This window comes from Bos mutus, chromosome 22, assembly GCF_027580195.1.
Source record: "Bos mutus isolate GX-2022 chromosome 22, NWIPB_WYAK_1.1, whole genome shotgun sequence".
In the NCBI taxonomy this organism is placed as follows: Eukaryota; Metazoa; Chordata; class Mammalia; order Artiodactyla; family Bovidae; genus Bos; species Bos mutus.
In genome coordinates this window covers 56,270,027-56,293,623 of record NC_091638.1, presented here as the reverse complement: position 1 = coordinate 56,293,623, position 23,597 = coordinate 56,270,027, and the positions used below count along the sequence as shown (strand labels likewise).

Below are 23,597 nucleotides of genomic sequence, written 5' to 3'. Positions count from 1 at the left end.
CCAGAGACCTGACAAGGCTGGTCAGAGACTCCTCAAACTGCTGTTCTCTGCTGATCTCACGTTCCATGTTGCCTTGTCAAGGCCTGGTCAAGCTCTGAGCTGGGGCGAGGGGGCCTCCAGCCCCCCAGTCCTCCTCCATGGGCTCCAGAGCCTTTCACAGCTCGTCCCGCTTGTGGAGTCAATGTGTCTGGCGTGCGAGGCCCTGGCCACCCACCCCATCTTATTCCACGATCCTTCTCTCTAGTCACTAAACCCAGCTCAACATCCAGCCCCCATGTCTTCTCCCCGCTGTGCTCCGGTCTCAAACACCTTCCTCTCCCCTTGGGCCGGGAGCTGTCCTCCCCACGTCTTCAGCACAACAGCCTCCCTGATGCCCCCCACACCCTAAACTGCAATTACTCTCTCCCCAGCCTCTGGGACATGCCTCATCCCAAGCGGCCTCTTGGCAGAGTCTGTCCCGGGCAGCTTGGCCCTCTGCATCCCCCAGGCATCCAGCAGACATGTTTCCACTCTTTCCAAAGTCTACAGAGCACCTGGCATGCTCTGGGGCCTGGGCTGGGGGCTGTGATCAAAGCCTCAAGTGAGGTGAGAGTGGGCAGGAGATGACCGGGCATGAAGCAGGGTGGTGAGTGCAGAGGTCAGGACTGAGGGGCGGGGCAGCCTCTGACCTGACTGGACTTGGATTCCACCCTGGTTCCTGCTATGTGGGCTCCCCTGGTGGCTCAGCTGATAAAGAATCCACCCATGATGCGGGAGACCTGGGTTTGAACCCTGGGTTGGGAAGATCCCCTGGAGAAGGGAAAGGCTACCCACTCCAGTATTCTGGCCTGAAGAATTCCATGGACTATACAGTCCATGAGGTCGCAGAGTCAGACACGACTGAGCAACTTTCACTTTCACTTTCCCTACTATGTGACTTTGGGGCACTCGGTTCCCCTCACAGAGCCTCAGTGTCCTCATCTGTGAAATGGGCATCACGGCTCTGCCTCCCTCGAAGCAATGTGAGAATTAAACGTGAGGGTGCCCGTGATGTGTCTGTTGAGGCTGGGTAGACAGTGGCGCCTAATAACTGCGGCTTCATGGTGGGGGTGGGGGAGACTCCTGGACAGATGGGGAAACCGCCCCAGGTCCTGCAGCTGGGAGGGCAAGAGCCAGGAGCCGCATGCAAGTGTTTGATCCCGACCACAAGCCCCGACCCTCAACGGAAGCTGTGAAGGTGGAGAAGGACCCCGGCCCCTGCTCCCATGACTGGGATCTCCCCCAGGGATGTCAGCGACTGGGGTCCCGGGGCCAAGCAGGCTGGGACTCTGACCCCGAATGCTCACCACCAGCCTGTGGCGTCTGCCCGGGGAAGCTGAGTGAATTGGATTATCAGATCTGAATCAATTAGACCAGGGCCTGGTGCAGGTCGGAGCCAGGCCAGACGGCTGACGCTCTGGACAGGCCGGGGGTGGGAAGTGGCTGGAGGGCCACCCAGGGTCCATGCCCTCCCCTGGGGCCGCTTAGTAGGGAGACCGACTCCTCTCACCCAGCTCTCGGCATCTCGGGGGCGGGAAGCATTACCTGCAGAAACCAGTCACCTTGGCTGGGAGCTGGGGCATCCTCAGAGGCTGGTGGAGGAACGGAGGAGGAAACGGGGGAAGAGGGGAGACCCCTACTTGCTGGGTTGTGGCCTCCCCCACCCCCCGTCAAAGCCCTGCAAGAGTCTCGAGAGGCTGAACTTTCAGCCTTTGATGGCCGGGGACACTGAAGCCGGGAGAGAACACCTTCACTGCTCCAGGTCAAACAGCCTGCCAAGTGGCAGGGCCCAGAGACGAACACTCCACCGGCTTCTGAAGCCGGGTCCTGGAGGCCCCCAGAGACAGGCCACCTGAGCTCTGCTTCCGTCATCTGCACGACGGGAACTCACTGGTATGAACCGGAGTGGAAGGAACAGACGTGGAAGATGCCGTCTAACCCGTGGGACCCCCACCCCCGCCGAGCACCCTGGCCCAGCCATACCTTCAGCAGCCGCCCGCTGACTGTGCCCAGGAAGACCACGGTGTAGTTGCCCACACTGGCCACGGCCACGGAGGAGAGGCCCGGTGCTCGGAACACAGGCAAGGCCTTCAGCGGCTGCAGGACAGACAGCGGGTGCTGCAGGTGGGCAGCCCCACAGTCCAGCTGTTCCGGCTGCAGCTGCGAGAGAGACAGCACGTCAGACCGTGGTTCCAGAACCTTCTGCAGCTCTCAGTCCCCCACGGCTGGCCGGGACCTCCGGCCGCCGCCTCTGAGCTTTCAAAGTCCTGCTCCTACTCTGCGCTTGGCTCAGGCCCCGAGGCAAGCAGGAGCGCGTCTCGGAGCCCAGGTCGACCCCTGCCCTTGGCTTCAGTCATGGACCCCTAGCAGAGGGGTCTGTTCTGGGTACACAGAAGCTGGCCAGGAAGGGTCACGTGAGGGAGGCAAGAAGGCCCAGGGAGGCCAGCCTCTGCCCCAACTTACCTCCTGACACCCAAGAGGTGTCCCTCCTGTCTGGCTGGGTCTCCATAGCAACCATGGGGTTTTTTTTTTTCCCTCCGCCCTCCACCAGATTCCTGCTCTGACCCCAGCAACCCCCACTCCCCAACAGGTTACTAGACAAAAGTTGAGGCCTCCCCAAACTGAGGCCCCAACACACATCCCTTCATCTGCCCATGTTACAGATGGGCAGGTCGAGGCCAAGGGTGTCCAAATGCACACTCCTGGCATCCATGTCAGCCCCAACTCACAGGGGCGGGATGACCTTTTGAAGGTTTCTTCTGCAATTTGCAGAACACAGGCCTCCAGGAAGTGGCTCTGAGAAGGTGACTGTGCAAATCCACCAGGATGTGGACACAGGGTGGTTTAGGAGGGCGGATAGTAGGGACGGACAGGATAGAGTGCATCACCCAGCAGGGAGGGCCCAGCCCGGGCGACACCCCAGGTCTGCATGATGGTGAAGAAGGAGATTCTGGCTGAGAAAACTCACAGGGTGTCACGGGGCCTTTCTGGTCAGATGGGTGCATAAACGTTAACAGTCACGACAGCAAATGTAGCACAGGCCACGTTTGCTGGGAACTGACCCTGCACCAGGCCTGTGGTTTGCTGAATCCTGGCCCCACTCTGAGATCCCACGGCACAGATGGGGTAACTGAGGCTCAGCGGGGACGTGGCCCGCTCCAGGTCACCGGCTGCGACGTCAGGCCACCAGGACTGAAGCGGGCAGGACTGGCTTTATGGCACGGCTTCAGAGAGAAGTTTTCCTCCCTTATCTGTGCTTTCCTGCGAGCCGAAGCCACCAATGATGTGCCCACATGGGTTTTGTACACAATCTCAGCTAGTGTTCAAAAGCAAACCATAAACACCGGGTCCTTCATTCTTGGAAAAATAAACACAGCTGAGCCCTAAGCCCAGAGATGGGGTGGGGCTGGGGAGGCCTCCGGGGCCACAACCCACCACGGGGTGGCCTTCCGCAGGAGAGTTAGGGGCGACCTGAGCAAGTCACGTCACTCCTCTGAGCCTCGGTTTACCAAGCTGTGAAGTGGGTACATCTCAGACTTCCCGGGTAAGTCCAGTGGTTGAGAATCTGCCTGCCAATGCAGGTGAAACAGGTTCAATCCCTAGACTGGGAAGATCCCGGACACTTCGGAGCAACGGAGCCCATGCGGCCCAACTACTGAACTTGTGGTCTAGAGCCTATGCTCTGCAACAAGAGAAGCCACCTCAACGCAAAGCCCCAGCACCACAACGAATTTCAGAAAGCCCGCGCGCAGCAACGAAGACCCAGCACAGCCAAAAATAAATACATAAATAACTTTGAAAAAATGTTAAAAAAAAAAACAAACACTGATGCATCTCCAGCGCCTCCCCTACAGGCACCTGGAAAAGACAGCTCATTGTGGAGCGCCAGCATGCAGCGTGGCCCACGGTAAATGCCCCGGAAGTGTGAACTGACACTACTGCTGTTTCAGACGTGATGGTCCCTGACATGATTGTTACCAAGTGGAATTTAGGGGTAAATCATGCCTACCTCAAAAGCTTTCTCACCTGGACCCCCGGGACCACCTTAAGACAGTTGTCTTCCCATAAAGGAGGCTCTCCTGGCCTGCTCTCTGGGCTGACTCTGTCCTCAACATTTCCCCCTGGGATAGAGCTGCAGAGCGAGCCCTGTAAAGGTGCAGAGGTCTCCTCTGCAGAGAGGTCTCAAACCATCCCTCTCTGATGGTTGACGTGATGCTGAGAATAAGCCTCACATCCTAAGCCTCCCTCACGCCTCTCCCAGGGGCCTGAGGAGTGGGGCCCGTCCCTTACCCTCCCCTCTCCACTCCAGCCTCGGGCCTCGTCTCTGCCCCTTGGCCCAAGCTGGGTCCCGCCCCAGGGCCTTTGCACGTGCCAGTCTCTCTGCCTCAGATGCCGCCACCCAGACTGCCTTATCATTTTTTGCTCATCTTCCAGCTTTGGACCTACCCTACCTGACAGGGCCTGAGTTGGGGGACGGCCCTGGAAGGCGGCTGCCCGCTCCTTTCCCCAGGGCCCACCCCCTGCAATCCCGCGGCTGCAGGGAAGAGGTGAGGCAGCGAGCAGCCAGGAGAGTGGGCACCTGGGCCCCAGGCTTTCCACAAGGACGCCTTCCCCGGGGGTTGCGTAACTCCTCTTTCCTGGACATGGATGACGGGCGTCATTAAATAATACGTTGTTCTAAAATTAACATTGCAAACCCTGGCCCAGGGGACGCAAGCTTCCGCCCTGCGTTCTGGGGGCAGGGGTTGGGTGGGAAGGGCCACCTGGGAGGCCCGGGGAACACCTTTGGGGTTTTCCGCAATGGGGGTCCCCAGTCCAGCAGGGTGGGGGGTCCTGGGAACCACCTGGACCAGGGTGATTTGCCAGCCAGGGTGGCAGAGAGGGCCAGGTGGGGCGGCCTGGGAATCTGACTCTGGCCTGCCCGCCCCAAAGCGCAGAGCCATTAATTCTGCACCGAAGGAATTCTCTAAAAAGCCTTTCCTCTGACTTTTTTTTTTTCTCATCCTAAAAATAAAAAAAAAAAAAAAGTTTAAAGGAGAAGTCACCCGTTGGCTGCTCACTGCGGATTCTGTGATCTGAGGGGGAAGCTGGCTCCCGGCTGCCAGGGGAAATCACAAGGCTTCAACCGCCTCGAAAACGGAAGCTGGATACACACGTCCACCAGGCAGGCGAGCGAGGCCTCTGCTCTTGGGGGGATACGGCCCGGGAAAGGGGGTCAGCGGGCTCCGGGGACCTGGCAGCCGGCCGCCCGAGTGTGGCCTCAGCCGAACTCGGTCTCCAAGGGGTGGCAGTCGGCTCCAAGGTCCAAAATACCGCCTGCCCTGACCCTGTGACACGGCCTGAAATTCCTCCGTCAGCACCGGCCCGCCTTGGAGTCTCTCTCGGCCTTGGTCTTTCACAACACCATTCCCCGGGTGCAGGGGGAGGGCTGGGCGCCCACAGCAGCCTCCTCCAACCCACGGGGGCCACCTTCCCAGCACAGGACTGGCCAGCCCCTCCCTGGCTCCTGGCCGCCCCGGGTGAGCTGGCTCCTGCCGGCGGCTCCGGCCTGGAGTCTCACTTCTCTCTCTGCCTCGCCCCTGGCTCCCACCACACTAGTCTGCCCTTTCTCAAATGTGGCCACGCTTTCCTCTCAGGGCAGCTGAACCTTCATAACGCTGTTCCTTCAGCAACCAACGCCCTTCCCAAACCTCTGAGCCCCTCGAATTCCCCCTTGGCCCTTCTGGTCCCCCTCGTCCTGACCCTTGCCGCTGCCTTTGCCGGGCGTGCCCAGGCAGCAAGCTTTCAGCCCGCCTTCAAGATGCAGCTCCAAAAAAAAAAAGAAAGAAAAAAAGCCACCTCTCCCCTCCTCTGCACTGCTCACCACTTTGATTCCTCCATAAGCTCCTTTAGGGCAGAGACTGTGCTCTGGGTTTAACTAAAGAAAGGAAACTAATTTTGACTAAAGTGTGAATGACTGCATTCAGCTTCTTCTTTGCCAAGCAGAAATACTGAGAACACCACCGCCCACGCTGGGTGCTGGTGAACTGAAGGAAAAACAGGAGTCAACTGTATGTCGACGGTGTGTGTGACAACACAGGTCTTCGGGGCCAGGCAGCACCTGGCTGCTACTTCTGGTTCCTCTGAGAACCTCAGTTTATCCCTCTCGGAAATGGGATGAGCGGCAGGCGGCTGCTGGCCTCAGCTCTTTTCCAGGAGAGTAGAACACTCCCTCCCTTCTCAGGCTGGCTGGCTGCCTCCCGGGGCCAAAGCTCAGCTCTGCCCACTCTCACATTAGAGCGCTGACATACTGATTTCACTACCAACTGTAATTGTGTTGACTTTTTCTCCCCAGGAAGCCAGTGGAACAAGAGCGTCCAGAGCCTGCTTCTCAGGCCTCCCGCCTCCTGCCCGCAGACCCCACCGAACCTCAGCCCCACGGCAGGTGGCTCCAAGGAGGATGAGGCGTCAACAGCCGACTACAAACCCCAGGGGTTCCGCCCCAGGTGTAGACGACACCGGCTGTGGGGCCTCTGTGTCTGGGAAATGGGGGGTCCCTTCCTGCCTCGAGGTTTTTGATTGCTATCGAACCCTGATCCTGGGAAGGTGAGGTTTCACCACCGAGGAGCTGAAAGAACACAGTCACTTTGGGGCATGAAGAGCAGGCGGCAGGGGGGCCTGCGCTCATCACAAGGGGCTGGGGGCTGGACCGAGACCCTCCCCAACTCTGACACAGCAGCCAGAAGGAGCCTCCACAACTGCAAAGCACTATATGCAACGTGCATCGTTGCTTCAGTCATGTCCGACTCAGTGTGACCCCATGGGCTGTAGCCCCCCAGGCTCCTCTGTCCGTGGGATTCTCCAGGCAAGAACACTGGAGTGGGTTGCCGTGCCCTCCTCCAGGGGATCATCACAATGCAGGGATCAAACCTACGTCTCTTATGTCTCCTGCATTGGCAGGCGAGTTCTTTACCACTAGCACCCAAGGGAAGGGTACGCAGGAACTATCTGTACTGTCTTTATAACTTCCTGTAAACCTAAAGTTATTCCAAACTGAAAAGTTAAGGGAAAAAAAAAAGATGGGACATCCTTGGGGGTCCATCCTTCAGAACCCACCTTGCAATGCAGAGGACGCAGGTTCGATCCCTGGTCAGGGAAGTAAGATACCACATGCTGCAGAGCAGCTAAGCCCACACACTGCTACTACTGAGTCTAAGTACCACAACTACAGAGTCCACGTGTCGCAACAAAAGATCCTGCATGAAGCAAGAAAGAGTCCATGTACTGCGACTAAGACCCGATACAGATGAGTAACTAAATCAGTTTAAAATAAAAAAAGGAGGGACCTTCCTGGTGGTCCAGTGGTTAAGACTCCGAGCTCCCACTCCCACGGCACGAGTTCAATCCCTGGTCAGGGAACTAAAACCCCATGTGCCCAGCTGCGTGGCCATCAGAAAACAAATGAAAAAATGCAAAGCAGGTGGTGCCCCTCCCACAGCTCTACAGCCTTCAGGGGGTCCCCAGTGCCCTCAACAGAAACCCAAACTTTGCTCCCGGGCCCTCAAGGCCCTGGTGCACCTGGCCTGCCCCCTGTGGCTCCCCTCAACCCCTGCCCCGGCGGCTCCTTCTCCCTCAGTGTGGACAGGAGACGAGGGCCTGGGAGGGTGCCCTGAGGACAAGACTGGAGAAGCAGGAGCCGGCAGGGCCCAGCAGGGTAGCAGTGGAGGTCTAGTACTCTCACCTGGAGGAGTCCATGGACAGAGGACCTTGGCAGGCTACAGTCCGCAGGGTTGCAAAGTGAGTGAGTGACTAACACACACACACACACACACACACACACACACACACACAGCCTCAAAAGGCAGGCCTAGAAACGGCAGGCGCAGGCGCTGAACGCTGCTTCCCGCAGAGCTCAGGTGAGCAACCTCTCCCCCAAGCTTTCTCTGAAGGTCTGCGGTTAAAGGGGAAGTGTCCCTGAGGCCTCCAAGGGGGCCGGTTGGCTCCAGGTTTGAAGCCACCCCTGTGGCCCTCAAACCCAAACTCCTCCCAGCCATGTCAGCCTGAGAGGCCTCCTGGGGACATGACCCCCCTGAGTGACCCTCCACAGAGCGTAAACTGAGGCATGGAAAACCTGGGCTACTGTGTGCGGGCCCTGGGAAGGGGCAGGACAGACCCAGCTCTGGGGGGGCTGGCTGGGGGTGTGGGGGGCTCTGGCAACAGCCCCCACACCAAGGAGGAGGCTGCCTGCCACCAGGAAAGGAAATACCAGCACCTCCCTGTTGGGAGTCAAGATGCTCACTTCCTGGGGCGGGGGACGTGGGGAGCAGGGTTGGAGAGAACTGCCAACCTGGCCAGAGGACAAGTCAGTCAGGAGGCCTGGCTCTGAGCCTGGGGGGAAAGTTGGGTAAACTGAGGCACGGAGTGGGCAGAGGCTCCCTTAGGACACACGGTGCAGTTATCCCGACCTGGCCTGACTCAGGCAGGAAAAACCGACCGATGGCAACAGGCACAACAGCTTGCATGCGCCCTTCCAAACTTCTGAGAGGCCCGCCTCAGTCTCCCTGACCCCCTGACCTCTGGAGCAGGTGGGTCACCCAGCGCCAAGGGCTGTGCGGATCAGCCAGCCGGGCCGCCCTGAGCACCACAGGTCCACCCACCCCCAACGGGCACCCCTGACCTGCCAGTCTGAAGGGACGGCCCCAGGCTGGGGTCAGAGGCCGGGCCACATTGCCAACCTACCGTGTGCAGGCGCTGAGCACACTCTCCTGGCGTGTTCCTATTTAACAGGCAGAGAAACTGAGGCTCCTGAAGTGCCAAGACTCTCAACTCCCTGTGGGCTGTCCCACCCTCACTGAGCCTCCAAGTCCTCATCTGTGAAATGGGGACAGGCCCTGCACCCGCCACAGAGGCTCAGCTCACAGCAGCCCCCAATCCTGGGGGGCTAAAACGTTCCCAATTAGTTCTGCAGACCACCGGGCAGAGACCAGGATGCCCGAGGACAGGAGGGCCTCCCCAGGAGCAGCCGCTCCCCAAAGTCAAGCATCGGAGGCTGGACCATCCATGCTGCTCTCGCCCGGGGCCTGCCTGGGAACTGCTGCCACGGCCGCTGACTCAAGCAGCCCTTGTTTTGTTAGCTGGACGCGGCCCCCCGGACACCCAGCTCCCCCTTCTCGAAGCTGTTTCTCATTCCGGCCCAGCCTGGCCGCGTTTCCAGCCCTCCCCCCCGGGTCCCAGAGGAGCCCAGGATGGGATGGGCAGCCAGGATTCAGGCCAAGGTGGCGGGGGCGGGGGCTTGCAGGGTTTGGCGGGGTTGGATGGTTCGCCAGGGGGGGCGGGGCAGCTCCTCACCCTGCGGGGACGGGTTTGGGTCCCCACTCCTTCCCCTGAAGGGACGAGGGCCAGGAGGAGCCGGGAGCAGCTGTCTCTCCTGGGGACACTGGGCCCTCCTCCTCCAAGGGCTGAGGGGGCCTGGCGGCTGGAACTCACACCCTCCTCCCCATCCCCCGGGGTGCTGGCCTGGGTCCCAGAGTCATCTTACAACGGCTTGTGACCGCAGCCCAGGGCAGCTGGGGGGGTGGGGGCGGGCCCTGAGCAAACATCTCTGGGCCGGGTCCCATGTGCTGGAGACACGGAGACATGTCCCTTCTCTCTAGCTGCCAGCATCCCAGTCCAGGGACCGACCCTCAACAGGGAAGGGACCACTTTACGACTACAGCGACGCAGTAGCACCAGCAACACAACAAGAAAAATCGGCGATGGTTTCCTGTGTGCAGAGACCTCTGTCTGGAGGACCTCACGGGCCCCTCACCAGATCCTCACGTGCTACTGCTACTGTACAGCAGAGGAAGCTGAGGCACAGAGAGGTCAAGTGACTTGCCCTGGGTCACACAGCCAGAAGAGCCGGACGTGAGCCTCACACCTAGGCAGGCTGGCTCCCGAACCCCACAGTCCCGCCACCCCCCTGCGCTGTTGGGGACCGCCAACAGCTGCTGGGAATTTGGCTGCTTGGAGCTGGAAAGGCCCTGGGTTGTGAGCTGGGGAAACTGGGGCCCATCAAGGAGCTGACCACTTCCAGAGGCTCCACCGCCTCCATCACAGATGGTGGAGGGCTCTGAGAGGGGCTGGGGGCGGAGGCGAGTGCCGATGGTGGCTGAGTTCCGTGCCCGGCCCGGCCTCCGCTTCAAGGCCTCTGCCCACGGCCCGCTCCCCCATTATTTACCGATTAGAGCAGAAAGCGCTCCATGATTAACGCCCCACCGGGGCCTCGTGGGGCCTCGTAATGGAGCTGCGAGCTTCCTCCCTCCCCCAGCGTGTGATTTATTGAATTTCAGGGTGACGGATGGTGGATGGGGCGGGGCGAGCCTTGCTGGCCCAGCCGATCGCAGGGGCACTGGCATCGCACTGGGGACCCAGGGCTGCCGGGGAGAGTGGGCGGCCCAGGGCCCTTCCAGGTGGTCTGCTGGGCTCAGCCCTGGCCCAACACGGGCTTTGGAGAGAAGGGAAGTGGCCGAGCTCCGGGGGCAGCTGGGATCCACATCCACGCGGCCAGTGCCAGGAGACCTCCCGGGCCTGTGCCCACGCGAGGGGACCAGCTGGTTTCCATGGCGACCCCCACGCCACTGGCAGAGCCGGAGGGGCCCTCGGGAGTCACCTGGTCCAGCCCCTGTGGGGGCTCCCGCTGGCTCCAGGCAGGACTGATGCAGGGCCGGCAGCGCTGGGTCTGCTCCAGAGCCAGACCGCCCGTGTCTCACTCTTTCCCCAAGGCCTTGCTGGCTCCCCGCAGCCCACAGGACAGCGTCCAGACCCTTGGCCTACACCCCAGGCCTCACAGACTTCTCAGCTTCATCTCTGCCAGCCACCCAAGCCATGTTCTGCTGCATCTCTGGACCTCTGCCCCAGCCATGCCCTCTCCCTGGAAGGCCTCCCCCAGCCCTATCCGTCAAAGGCTCTGCTGCAATACCCCCTCCTCCAGGAAGCCCTCCCTGACTCTCTCAGATGAGGCTGGTCAGCGTGCAGCTCTGGCTTGGGTCTTCTACCTCCTGTCTTGATCTCCTGCCAGACCATCTGGGGGTTCCTGGAGGACAGGGGAAGAGGCTGATTCATCTCTTTTGAGGGGCTGCCGGGTAACAGAGCTGAGCCCCCCTCCCTGCCATGCTCCAGTGCACCCTCCACCAGGAGCACAGACAGGCAGGGCATGTTGCCTGGGAGGTCTGGTGGGCAAAGGTGGAGACAGCTGTGGTCATGGGGACAGGAGCCTTGCACCCAGGGGACCTGGTCCCAGCCTGGGACCATGCTGGGTATGCGAGTTCTCACCAGAACCCCAGCAGGGGAAGGACGTCCCTGGGTCTCAGGTCCTTCACCTTCAAGAGGGACCCACCCACCCCTTCCCACTGTGACCTTGAGGGCCTCTGCGGCTCACACCCATCAGGTCAGCATTTTCAGAGCAAATAAGAAGGGAAGGTGATGAGCATGGACTCCGAAGCCCAACACCTGCTCCACCGCTGTGTGACCTCAGGCAAGTCACTTTCCCTCTCTGGGCCTCTGTTTTCCCTTTCTGTAGCCTGGGGGTAATCCTAACCCCATTCTGTTTCTGGCAGGGTTAAAAAGATACACACCGCATGCGATTTGGCAAAGTGCCCAACAGAAAATAAGTTCCCAGGAAGCAACAACAATAAGATAATAATAACGATGCTGCTGCTGACGGAGGTTCTGGTGGCAGTGAGGGCTTTCCGGCCACCCCGCAGCCCAGTTCAGACTGGGAAACCGAGGCCCAGAAAGGGGAAGGGACCCTTCAGGCTCCTGTTCTGTACACACAGTGTCTGCTCTCTACCCTTCGGCAACCAGAACCCGGAACCCAGCCTGCTTCCTTCATCTCCATGGAATCCACCAGCCGTGGCAGTGGGCAAATCAGACTCCCGTAGAGGGAGATTCTGCAGGGCCCAAGCCGACGCACACACGGCCTCCGCTGGACTCCAGGCAGCCCTGTTCTCGTCGACGGCCGAGCCCACTTTACAGATGGGGAAATACAGGCCGGGAGGAGGAGAGTGACTAGCTGGAGGCCACAGGGAGGAGGTGCAGAGGCAGGATTTGCATCCAGGGAGTCGGCACCAGGGTCCTGCACTGATCCATCCATGGCTCTGGGCGTGGCGGGGGCAGTGACGTACCCTCCACCTTCCTAGGGAACTCCGGACCGTGAAGCGCTACCCTGCCCCAGGACACGGCACTGTCCGGGGCTGCGGTCACGGCGGAAAGCAACTGTCAAGGCACTCAAACCAACCACGCCTCTCACTCATGCTCCCAAAGGGCCAGGGCTAACAATCCCCTTCTCAGAGATGAGTGTTACCAGGTGCCTTCCCTGCTGCCCTGGCTTCCCCAGGAGACTCGATCAGCACCCCCAGCCCCCCAACTTGTGGTCTGGCCTCTGCAGACATCCTCGCCAGCCTCACGCTGCTCAGGAACTGAGTCACTGCAGCAGCGGCTCCCGGCTTCCATCTGGGGCCAGCTGGGAGGTGCTGTCACAGAGGGCGTTTCACGTCAATACAGAGACCCTCCCAAATTTCCCTGGGGTGTGGGGGTAACTGCAGACCCCTAGCTGAGAGCCCACAGCTAACGCGGGAGGACATCCACCGCGGACTCCAGAGCCAGCCAGCCAGCCAGTCTGCAGACCCTACTCCGTTAACCAGCTGTGTGAGACCCCGGGCCTCAGTTTTCCTATCTGTAAAGTGGGGATAACAGCACTCCCTGCCTCACAGGCTGGGGGCAGGGGCTGTGAGAGCAAACAGACTGGTGCCTCTGAAGGACCCACAGAGCTTCCTTCTCAGAAGCGGGAACGCAGCCGTGGTTCCTATTCATCCCCAGAGAGCCGTCCACACAGCCCTCAGGCCCACCGGACGTGCAGCGCCTGCACCACCAATAGCAGCGGTGATGCTAGGCCGGGTTTATTTTGGCGTGCGCCTCCCGCCAGGGAGCTTGGCCTGGGGGGCCCCGACACTCCCCTCTCTCCCCACCACCCCGCACCCCGCTCACCTGCAGGGCCTGGTTTGGCCCATCTCCTCCCGCCTCTGAGCGCTCCCTGCCCCAGTGGCTATTCCACACACTGAGCACACTTTTCCCAGAGGTACTTCTCTTCTGGTACCAGAACCTCCGCCTGCCATGGCCTGAGTGCTTCCTGTGAGATTTCAGTTCAGGAGGAGACACTGTTCCATTTGACCAGGAGAACACGTGGGGCCCAGAAAAGGTAAATGACTTACTCTGGGTCACACAGTTACAGGCAGGAGGAAGACGACTCACATCAGCTTTACCCTAGTGTACCTGGCGGTCAGGACTGATGACGGGCCCTGGGCAGAGAGGTATGGTATCCATCTCCTGGCCCAGGAACCCGTCTGTCTCTCTAGGCTAGAAGGTCATTCTGCCAACCCTGCTGGAACCCCCATCCTAAGTCCCACCCGGTGTCTCTACTCATACCCTCGACCACAGGGAGCTCACTCCCAGCCTCCAGCCCAACTCCAAATGGAAAGCCATCTTGCAAGCTTATCTCCCTCCACCTCCACCCTCTATTTCAGCCCCTAAATCGGTTCAGAAAACGCCTTCTTGACAACGGGCACCCACCCACTGCATGCCAGTTTAAAACCGCCTGAGCGTTTTTTTCCACCTTTACTATAAAAAGACACCTTGAAAATGCAACATTGACGTTTCCCTGTTGGTTTTCTTTTTGATTTTAAAACACTGAACCCTTCAGTCATTCAAAGGTTGAAGGGAAAGACCCAGGGAAGGGAGCTGGACTCAGCCTGCCCTCACCGTGCTGGGTGGCTCTGTGCCTCAGTTTCCCTACCGACAGCACGAGGCGACCTCCCGTCCCACTTTCAAACCGCATTCACGAAGTGAGGGAAGGGATCTGATCTACACACGATGGAGGCTCATTCCCTCCCTCACTTTCTCAAGATAGTCCAAAGACCCAAATATGCCCAAAGCAATCAGTGACAAAGCTGAGGGCCTCTGAAGCCTGGGGGCCAAGGTTCCCCACCTCTTCATCATCTTCAAGGTGGCGGGCAAGGGGCAGAGCCTGCCAGGAGAGAAGCTGGAATGTCCGAGGCTACCCCAACCGGGGCTCTGGGGTTCCAGGCCCTGAAGGAAAGAGCACGAGGGTCGGGTATCCAGAGGCCTGGAGGAGCCACCCGGCTTGGGGGTCAGACATCCCCAGAGAGGAGATGGGAGACCAGGGGCTGGCCCACGTGGTCATCCCCACCGAGGCCCCCTGCTGCTGCGGCAGTCAGGCCCGAGGGGGTTGGGAAGGAGATGGACTCCAGGCCCCTGGTACTCACCCCCGCCCCGACCAAACTCACTCTCTCCCCCAGAGGCACCCGTCTCAGCCCCTACCCCGCTTTCCACACCAGTGCTGGGCTGAACAGGGCCGCTCCCTCCTCCATCCTGTCTGTCCCCACCTCTGGGGCATGCGAACCTGTCCAGAGGTCCCTGCTTCCCTCCATGCCCTCAGACCAGGCCCTCCAGGCCGCTCACACCCGTCCCCCAGGAACAAGGCCCGGCTGGCTGCCCCCACGGCTGCCCCAGTGTCTGCCACAGGGCCCAGCACGCAGTAGGTGCTTAAGAAATACGTGCAAATACAGGAGGGACCCACTTGCCTGCAAGATGGCACCAACCTCCTTCCTTCTCACCCTGCTTCTCCTCTGTCCTTCTCAACTAGCAACTTTCTAAACTAGCTCCTAATTATTAAATATAACCCTAGTAGCTGCAAGCACCTGCGCCAGCACGCTGCTGGGGCCTCACCTGTGGCATCTTATTTAATCCCGCCGCAGTCCTGGAAGGGCGGTACTTTTGTTACCGCTCCCATTCTACAGGCAGGGAAACTGAGATGCTCCTTCAGATTGGATGCTCTGGCTGAAGCCCTCAGAGTCCCCCACTCCCCCACCTCGTGTCCCCAGGACACAGCCGCGCCTAGGGCAGGCCAGCCTACTCCCCAGCCCAGCTCACACTTCCCGATCCCCGCCCCGGCACACACTGCTCACCCTGCACAGCCCCAGCCCGCCTTGCCGCTCCAGGCCCCTGGACCTGTGACCCTTGACCTGGACCCGTTCCTTCTTCTCCTGCCCTCTTCACGAGCCCAACTCCTGTTCGCCCACCCACCTGTGCTTTGACACCACCCTCCCCGGAGGCCCCTCTGTGCTCCCCCATCACAGCGCCTATGCCTCGGCCATGTGTCTGGCCCTCCGCTCACCTAGCTCGCACGAGAGCAGACGGTGAGGGAGCCTCCACTGGGCCCCAGCGCACAGCGACACCGCAGGGACTTAGGCAATGTTTACTGGGTCTTCAAGGTTGCAGAATAAGCCAGGAGAGGTCACTGGTTGATGTCCAGGACTAAGCTCAGACATGCTTCTAACACCCCAGGGGTAGTAATAACCGGAACAGCACATATCTGCCAGGCCCCCGCTGTGTGCTGTGTACTGAAAACTAACTCATTTGGTCCTTATCAATCCTTAGAGATGAGGGTTGACTGTTGGAAGGCATCACCGACTCAATCGACATGAGTTTAAGCAAGCTCCGGGAGTTGGTGATGGACAGGGAGGCCTGGCGTGCTGCAGTCCATGGGGTCACAAAGAGTCAGACACGACTGAGCGACTGAACTGAATCCTTAGCGATCTAAGGTCCCCACATTACAGATGAGGCAACTAAGCCTCAGAGAGATGAAGCCACTTGTCAAGGTCACACAGCTGGGAAGCAGCAAGAGCAGGATTTAATCCAGTGTGCGAAGTCCACATCCTTAGCTTGTAAGGGGGGAGCGGGCAAGAATAACCACTGCCCCCCGCCCCCCGGTGCTAGAGGTCTGGACCGGGGACCCTGCACACATCTGGGAGCGGCCCTGGCCTGTGCTCACAGCTGGGCACGGGGAAGGGAGAGGGGTGTGGAGGACGCAGGGAGAGTGCCAGGCAGGGCCAGGAATCAGCCCCACTCTGGGATGGCAAGGAGGCCCTGGGCCACTCTGTCCCCAGGGCGGTGTCCCTGCAGAGGCCCTGCCCCCCAGGAAAGGGAAGCCCCAACCCCCTTCAGCAGAGTGACTCACGGCAGCAGGCCAGGCCAGGCTGGGGACGAGGGACCGTGGGAACCAGGGCGGCTCCTGCTGGAGGGGGAAGGGAGGCTGCGGCCTGAGGAATCCCACAGATGGCTCACACCGTGGGCCCGGCTGGCCGCGCAGGCCTGGAAAGGACCTTCCAACAGAGTCTCCCCTCCAGGAATCAGGGAGACTCCCCATTCCCCTCCTGCAGCTCTGAGACCCACCCCTGACACAAAGCTTGTGTCCCACAGCCCGGCAGAGCTCGAGGATTTCGGGAAGGGGAAGAGTGGATGTCCTGAGCATGGCGCTGGGCGGCTGCCGGCTCCCGATCCGCCTGCCCTGCTCACCCACCATGACCTTCACTTTCAGGGCAGCCGGCCAGCCGGGTGGTGGGCACTGGTGGGCGCCAGGGCGGGGGCCGGCCCAGCTGCAGCGAAAGAATCTGTGTTTTCTCAAAGCTCCAGTACTGGGCACACCCACGGAGGGAATAATTCATCTCGTGACCAGCTTGCTGACCAGCCCCAGGGAGGGCTCCTTCCCGTCCTCTCCAGGGAAAGCTGAGAAGTTGAGGCTTGGAGGGGAGCGGCCAGGGGTCCCCTGACTCAGCTGGGGATGGAGAATGCGAAAAAGGCACGGGGGTCCACCTCCAGGGCCCCCTGAAGAAGGGACCCCTTGCTGGCTGACTCCCTTGAGGACCACACAATTCCCTCCAGGGCCCTTGTGTCGCGTTCACCCCAGATCAACACAGACATCGAACCCCCAGCCTGGACACCCCCTCGCCCCCGCCAAGCCTGGCCCCAGGTGCCTGGGCCGCCTCCCCGCCACCACCACTGCTGGGGTACCTGACCCTGCCCCTTCCCTCCAGCTCCCCACTCGGGCGCTACACACAGTCCTGCTCGCCTCCCTCCCCTCCTGGAGCGGCAGCTCCCCACCCCAGCCACCCCAACTCCTCCTTGGACACACACACACACACACTCTGAGCTCCAGGCCACACAGCCTGGACCCAGATCCTGCCTCTGCTCCTCCTAAGCTGTGTGATCTGCAGCAAGTTACTTAACCTCCCCGGGCCTCAGTTGCTTCATCCGTAAAACGGGGATGGGAACAGAGCCTACTTGAGAGGACTGCTGTTTGAACAGAGTCACGCTCTTGTGATGTGCTTAGTAGGCGAAACCCCACGCCTGGTGCACGCTAAACGCTCAGTAAAGGCACGCTGTTGCCAACCGGCAGCCTCCCTGGAGCACTAATGGGTTCCCAAATGCCAGGGTCCATGTGCCGCCCACACTTGACTGCCTCCACTCCCACGTCACCCAGCTCAGTGACACACGGGTCTGGTGCACACACTCATTCCTCTCCCCGACCCCCCCGCCAGCAGGGCCCTGGCACACACCTGCCACACCCGTGCACACATCTGCCAGCTCGCAAAGGCGGCTCTGAGGGGCCCACACGGCCGGCCCTGAACACACCTTGGGCAGACATGGCACTCACACGCTGTACCCTCAGCCCACTGCTACGACCCTCACTTGCACACCCAAGTCTCTTCGGAACATGTCTTGCAGACACCTCTTTAGAAGATATGCCCCTCTGGCTCTCGTCAGCGCACTCTTGGGCACTCACCCACAATGGTATCCGCCCTGCACACCTAGACACGTGCACCTGTAAGGGAGCACTCCTATGGACGGCCCAGCGGGCTCACACCATATTCAGGCCAGTGCCCCCCACCTCCGCTGATACCTGTATCCTCAGGTCACCACCGGGGTTTCCACAAAAGCACCTGGGGCGCAGAGTTCACACTTGGGTCCCCATACACGCACATCTGGGTCGAGGTACGCTCACACGTGGGACCCGCTCAGCTGCACAACCTGCTGGGTTACCCGCCCGCCCTCCCGCCGGCGCCCTGGGACGGTCCCCGAGCCCCGGCTGCCTGGGCGTCCTACCTGGATGTTGCGCTTGCGTTCGCAGGCCGGCCCGGTGCCCTGCACCACGCTGTCGAGCACGGCCACCACGTCGGGTACAGGATCTACGAAGCAGGCGGTGCGCGCGGCGCGGATTGCGGCTTGCACGTCGGCGAAGCGGAAGGCGCAGAGCGCGGCGGGAGCCGCGCGGGCCGCCGGGGTCCCCTGCGGCCGCTCGAAGACCGCGAAGAGCAGCTCGCGCGTGGGGAAGACGGACACCAGGCGGCTGTAGAGGTCGCCGCGGCCCGCGCCGCCCGCGCACTGCAAGCCCAGCTGGATGTAGGACTCCGTGAGCTTCTTGGCGTCGCCGCCGGCGCCGCGGGGCAGGCAGATGCGCGCCAGCAGGCTCCGCGCCTGGCTCTCCTTGTCGCCTGCGCGCGCCTCGCTGTTGAGCGCCAGGTACGCGTAGGTCTGCGCGCCGGGTCGCGGGTCGGGAGGGTGCAGGAAGGCGCGGACGAAGCCCAGCTTGTGCTGCTCCTTGGCGCCCTGCTTGATCTTGAGAATGTTGTCGTCGGAGGGGTTGAGGTCGAAGGTGAAGAGCTTGGCCAGGTCGCCCCGCGCGTCCAGGGAGCGGATGGCGATCTCGGGCGTGTTCTCGAAGCGGTGGTCCTCCAGGCTGCGGTTGCGCGGGAAGAAGGCGCTGCCGTAGCCCGTGTACGTGGCGCCCACGAGCAGGCGGCTGCCCCCGGCGCCGGCCGCCGGCGGCAGGAGCAACCCCACGGTGGACGCGTTGGGGTGGTTGGCCGCCACGTTCAGCATGCTGGGGAACACCGTGACGGGCGCGGCGGGCGGCGCGGCGGGCGGGAAGGGCACGGCCACCGCCGAGATGTTGCCCCGCCGCCGCAGCTGGCAGAAGCCCTGGTAGATGGAGCCACACACGACCACCAGGCCCTGGCCCGGGTCCAGCTGCAGGATCTTGTTGTAGTTGTCGGTGAGGCGCCGCGGGTGCTCGCACGAGGCCTGGGGGAGCTGCGGGGCGTGACACAGCGGGCTGTCGGCCACCGGGCCCACGGCCGCCTCGGCTTCCAGGCTCAGGTTGGCGCCCGACAGCTGGTAGAGGCGGTTGACGGCCGCCAAGTACACGGTCCCCGCCGCGCCGTCCAGGGCGAAGTTGTTGGTGGGCGTGGGCGAGGGGAACCGGCGCTGGATCTCCAGGGCGCCGATCCGGGCCGCCCCCAGGAGCAGCAGCAGCCAAAGCAGCAGCGGCGGCGGCGGGCACTGCGGGGCCCGGAATGGCGGGCGCGGCGGCAGGGGGCTGGCCGCGGCGGCCCGGGCGCTAAGGGGTGCGCCGCCCGCGGCGCGACGAGCCATCCGGGCGTGCGCGGGCTGCGCGGCACGGCGAGTGCATGGGGCGCGGCGCGGCCGGGAGCCGGGAGCCCGGAGGCGGCAGGAGGCGGGGGGCGGGCCCGGGCCGCGAGGCGCGCTTCCTGCCCGCGCCAGCCAGCCAGCCGCCCCCGGCCCCGGCGCCCCGGCCCGGCTCCGTCGCTCCGCGCAACTCGGGGGCGGGGCGGGGGCGGCTCCGCCGCGGACACGCCCTCGGGCCCCGCCCCCGCCGCGCCCCGCCCGGCCGCGCCCCGCCTCCCGGGCCCCCTCCCGGCCCCAGGCCCAGCTCCCGCACGCACTCTGGGTCCCCCCGCCCCTGGCGGCCCGGGCCTCGCCCCACCGGGCCCCGCTCGGCTGTCGGTGGGTCGGCTGCCCGGCGGCCTGCACGACCCTCTCGCGCGGCACCCGGAGCTGCCCCCGCCTCCGTCGCTGATTGCTTGAGTTCCTTCTCCCTCTTGGCTGCCTTGGCCTGTCTGTCGTGCTTTTTTTCTCTTTTCTCCCATCTCTTTTTCTGTATCTGTCTTTCTCGCTGAATGTCTCTCGGCGTCTCCCTGTCTCTGCGTGGCCCGCCCCCCACCCCAACTCCATGCGTGCCGTCTCTCCTTTTCTCGGTCTCTGCTTCACCCACCCTCCCCTGTTCTGTCCTGGTGGCTCCCTCTGCGCCCGCCCCGTCGGGCCCTCTGTCTCCCTGGAGCCCTCTGCCCCGTCTCGTCCACCTCTGTCCACCCTCCTCATCCCCGTCCTCCTGGTCTCTCCCCATCTCACACTCCAGTCTCCTTCACAGGATATACTGCCCAGGCCTCAAACCCCAGAGCCTGGGCACCCGCAGGTCAGTTGGACAGGGGCACCACCCCCTCAGATTCCATGATCTCCAGCCCAGAAGGGGCCTTGACCAGTGCACAGATCAGGGGAAAGCACAGAGGTACTATTTTAGGACCGTTCAGAGCCCAGGGCACCCAGAGTGGGGCCTTGGTCCTGGTTGGGGGGATGGGTGGTGTGATGGCCCCAGGAGGCCCACAGGGTGGAAGCTGCCCTTCCACCCACTTTATTCAGAACTCTAGGAGGATCTAAAATCCCCCCAAATTTAGGGGAAGATCAGCCACATGTGGGGCTCCCCTGGTGGTACAGTGGTAAAAAATCCACCTGCCAGAGCAAGAGAGCCGGGCTTGATCCCTGGACTGGGAAGAGGAGGAGGCCATGGCAACCCACTCCAGTATTCTGGCCTGGAGAATCCCACGCACAGAGGAGCCTGGCGGGCTACGGTCCATGGGGTCACAGGGAGTTGGACACGACTGAAGTGAGTTAGCACGCTTGCTTGTGGGCACAGCCACAGGTAAGCCAGCCCTGGGCTTGCTTCTCCTTTCACGTGGGAGAAGCAGGTGGGCACTGGGGGCAACAGTGGGCAGCGATGACGACAGGTCATGGGGCCTGCACGAGGCGCACACGTGGCAGCTGACCATTGCCAGCGCCCAAGCAAGGCTCGCCCCCTGCCATATGCCATACCAAGCACATTCTGACTCACTCGGCCCTCGCAGCCGCCTCTGACACTGCTCAGATTACTGTCCCACCTTACAGATTCAGAGCCTGAGGCCCCAGGGGTGCACGGACTGGCTCCAGACCCACAGCTCCTAAGGAGCAGAGCTATGATGTTTGAAAGCCCCATCTGCAGGCTCCGAACCCCACCCAACTCTCCCCGGCCAGCTCCAGCCTCTCAGAACTGGGTGGGGGGAGCATAGCCTCCCTCACCTGTTCCCACCTGGCCAGGAAGGAAGGATGGCGGGGGCTGTTTCTCGGGGCCCCACGGGGCAGGCAGGAAAGGCCAGGCTGACAGCAGGCCCCCCACTTCCCCAAACGGCCCGGCTTCCTGCCGTCAGGATGTGCGCATCAGCCTGCCTCTTTCCAAGCCCTCGGATGGGTCTGACCGCTGCCCTGACAGCCAGCCGGGAGCACTCCACGCAGGAAGCCAGAGGTTCTGCTTTGGGGCCCCATCCCCCGCCCCCGGGGCTCAAGGCCACTCAGGAGACAGCCTGATAAGACCCTGGTCCCCACCTCCAGCCTTGGTGGGGAGCACTTAGCTGTGCCACCTCTGGAGCAGCCTGGGACGGGTGCAGGGGGCTGCCTCCGTGCACCTCGCCCCCGCTCCCCGGGGCCCCCTCCGTCTAAGTCCCGCCCCATCCCATCCTCCTCAGCCTTCCCCACCCGTCTCTGGTTCTGTCTGCCTTCTCACTCCTCCCGGTCTCTCCCATTCTTTGTCTCTCCCCCCCAACCCTTCTACTCTGTCTTTGTGTGGGCATCTCTCTCTCTGTCTCTGCCCCTCTTAATCTCCCTCCCCCGATCTCCCAAGCCCTCTCTCTCCCCACCCCCCTCGCCCTCCTAGCTTCCTTCCTGTCTCCCAGCTCATCTTGCCACATCCTGCAGCTCCCCCCACCGAGCCTTGAGGAGAATGCTCTCCGTGGTCGCAACTTCAGTCTGGCGCATGGTGGATGGTTCTGGGCACTCTGGACACCAAACTACCTGCCAAGCCAAGGGCTGGGTTTCCAGAGATGCCGGGGAGCTGGGGCTACGCAGGCCAGGTGAGCCGTGGAAGCCACGGCCAGGGTCCAAGCGTCTTCATGGAAGCTGGAGGTGGCAGTGCTGTGTGGCCTAGGGCAAGGCCCTTACCCTCTCTGAGCCCATGTCCTTGTCTGTAAAATGAGGAGAACCATAAGAGCCCTCCAGCCCCTGCGAGGCTGTGGATGTGAAGCCAGCCCAGTGCTGGGAACATGGCAGGCCCTGGGTAACTGTGTGCTTCTTCCCTTATATCAGGGCCCTGTGGCAGCTCGCAGACCCACTCTCCAACAAGAGCAAACTACTGTACCCAGCACTGCCCCGCACAACCTCATGCCCTCCTCACAGCCAGCAGAAAACGCAGGGGTCATCAAACCCATTTCACAGATGGAGAAATGGAGGGGGCATGAGCGAGGTGAGGATTTGAACCCAGCTCTAACCAGATCACATGTTTTCCCCCCTCTGCCCATTCATTACCCTCAGGCCACAATGGATCGTGGTGGCGGCCACACTGGACCCCCGGCTGGGCAGAGAGGTGCTGATAACTGTGGGCTGAGGGAGGGAGGGAGGGAAGGAAGGAAGGAAGGGAGGGAGGAAGGGAAGAGCCCATATCTCCCCTGGTCATGCTAAGAGGCGGAGGGGTAGGGGGTATCCTCTGAGAAGGGATTTTAGAGGGGACACAGGGGAGATGGATGATCCCCAGGCAGGGGGGTTAGGCAGTACCCACCATCAACCCACGCTGAGTTAACTAACCCGGATTAACCTACCCTGGAGTGGCTGCCAGCTACCCCGGGTGGCACTGTGATCAGGCCCTTCTCTGTGTCTGCTCAAGAGGAAGTTTCTGCTTGGGGCCCATGTATCTTTAATACCTCTCTAACATTTGTCACTGTCCATTTTTAATAGAGATGAGGTCTCAAGCTCAGCATTCTAGAATTTTGCTTATAGCTCCTTGTTTTCTTTATAATATTGGCACTTATTTTATGGCTTGGGCAAGTGAGGCTGGCTTTCCAAGTATAATACCGATGTCAAGCTTGCTTGATAAATGCATTTATGGAAGTCTTTAAAACATGGGTTGATTTAAAGACAAATGGCACCCCACTCCAGTACTCTTGCCTGGAAAATCCCATGGACGGAGGAGCCTGGTAGGCTGCAGTCCATGGGGTCGCTAAGAGTCGGACACGACTGAGCGACTTCACTTTCACTTTTCACTTTCATGCACTGGAGAAGGAAATGGCAACCCACTCCAGTGTTCTTGCCTGGAGAATCCCAGGGACGGGGGAGCCTGGTGACTGAAGCGACTTAGCAGTAGCAGCAGCAGCAGGGTCACAATCCAAGTGGTATGAAAAGTCTAACATTTGGGAAACACTGATAGAAACCAGTGTGCTTGGAGACGAGGACACAGTGCCCAGATGGGGCAGGTCCTTGCCTGGACACCCAGGGGTCCAGCGGCCAGGCTGGCCCAGAGAAGGGGGAGCCCGGGCCTTTCCCTGTCGCCTGGGCTGGGACGGGGGGCGGGGGGTTCCCCATCCTGACACGTCTGTCCTCTGCTCTCTGGCCGCCCAGGGCAGAGTGCAAGGAGGAGGAGGAAATGTTTTCCTTCTTCAATTGGAAAAAATAACAGTGGGGCCAGGGCTGACAGGGAAGAGGGGGCCCCTGCCCTCCAGTCCTGCGGGCTGGCCTCCTCCACCAGCACTTCCCCTGCAGGAAGTGAT

The 23,597-nt window shown here is 61.5% G+C and overlaps 1 protein-coding gene across 1 annotated transcript in view; it reads right to left on the bottom strand.

Annotated features, from left to right (window-relative positions):
• The window catches only part of PLXND1 (plexin D1), a 48,751-nt gene extending 29,261 nt beyond the window's left edge, over positions 1-19,490 (bottom strand). Inside the window, 2 exon segments of the mRNA XM_070360281.1 lie at positions 2,002-2,178; positions 17,998-19,490. Coding sequence (XP_070216382.1) covers positions 2,002-2,178; positions 17,998-19,326 — 1,506 coding nt within the window. The 5' untranslated portion in view covers positions 19,327-19,490.
• Between the last annotated feature and the right edge of the window lie 4,107 nt (positions 19,491-23,597).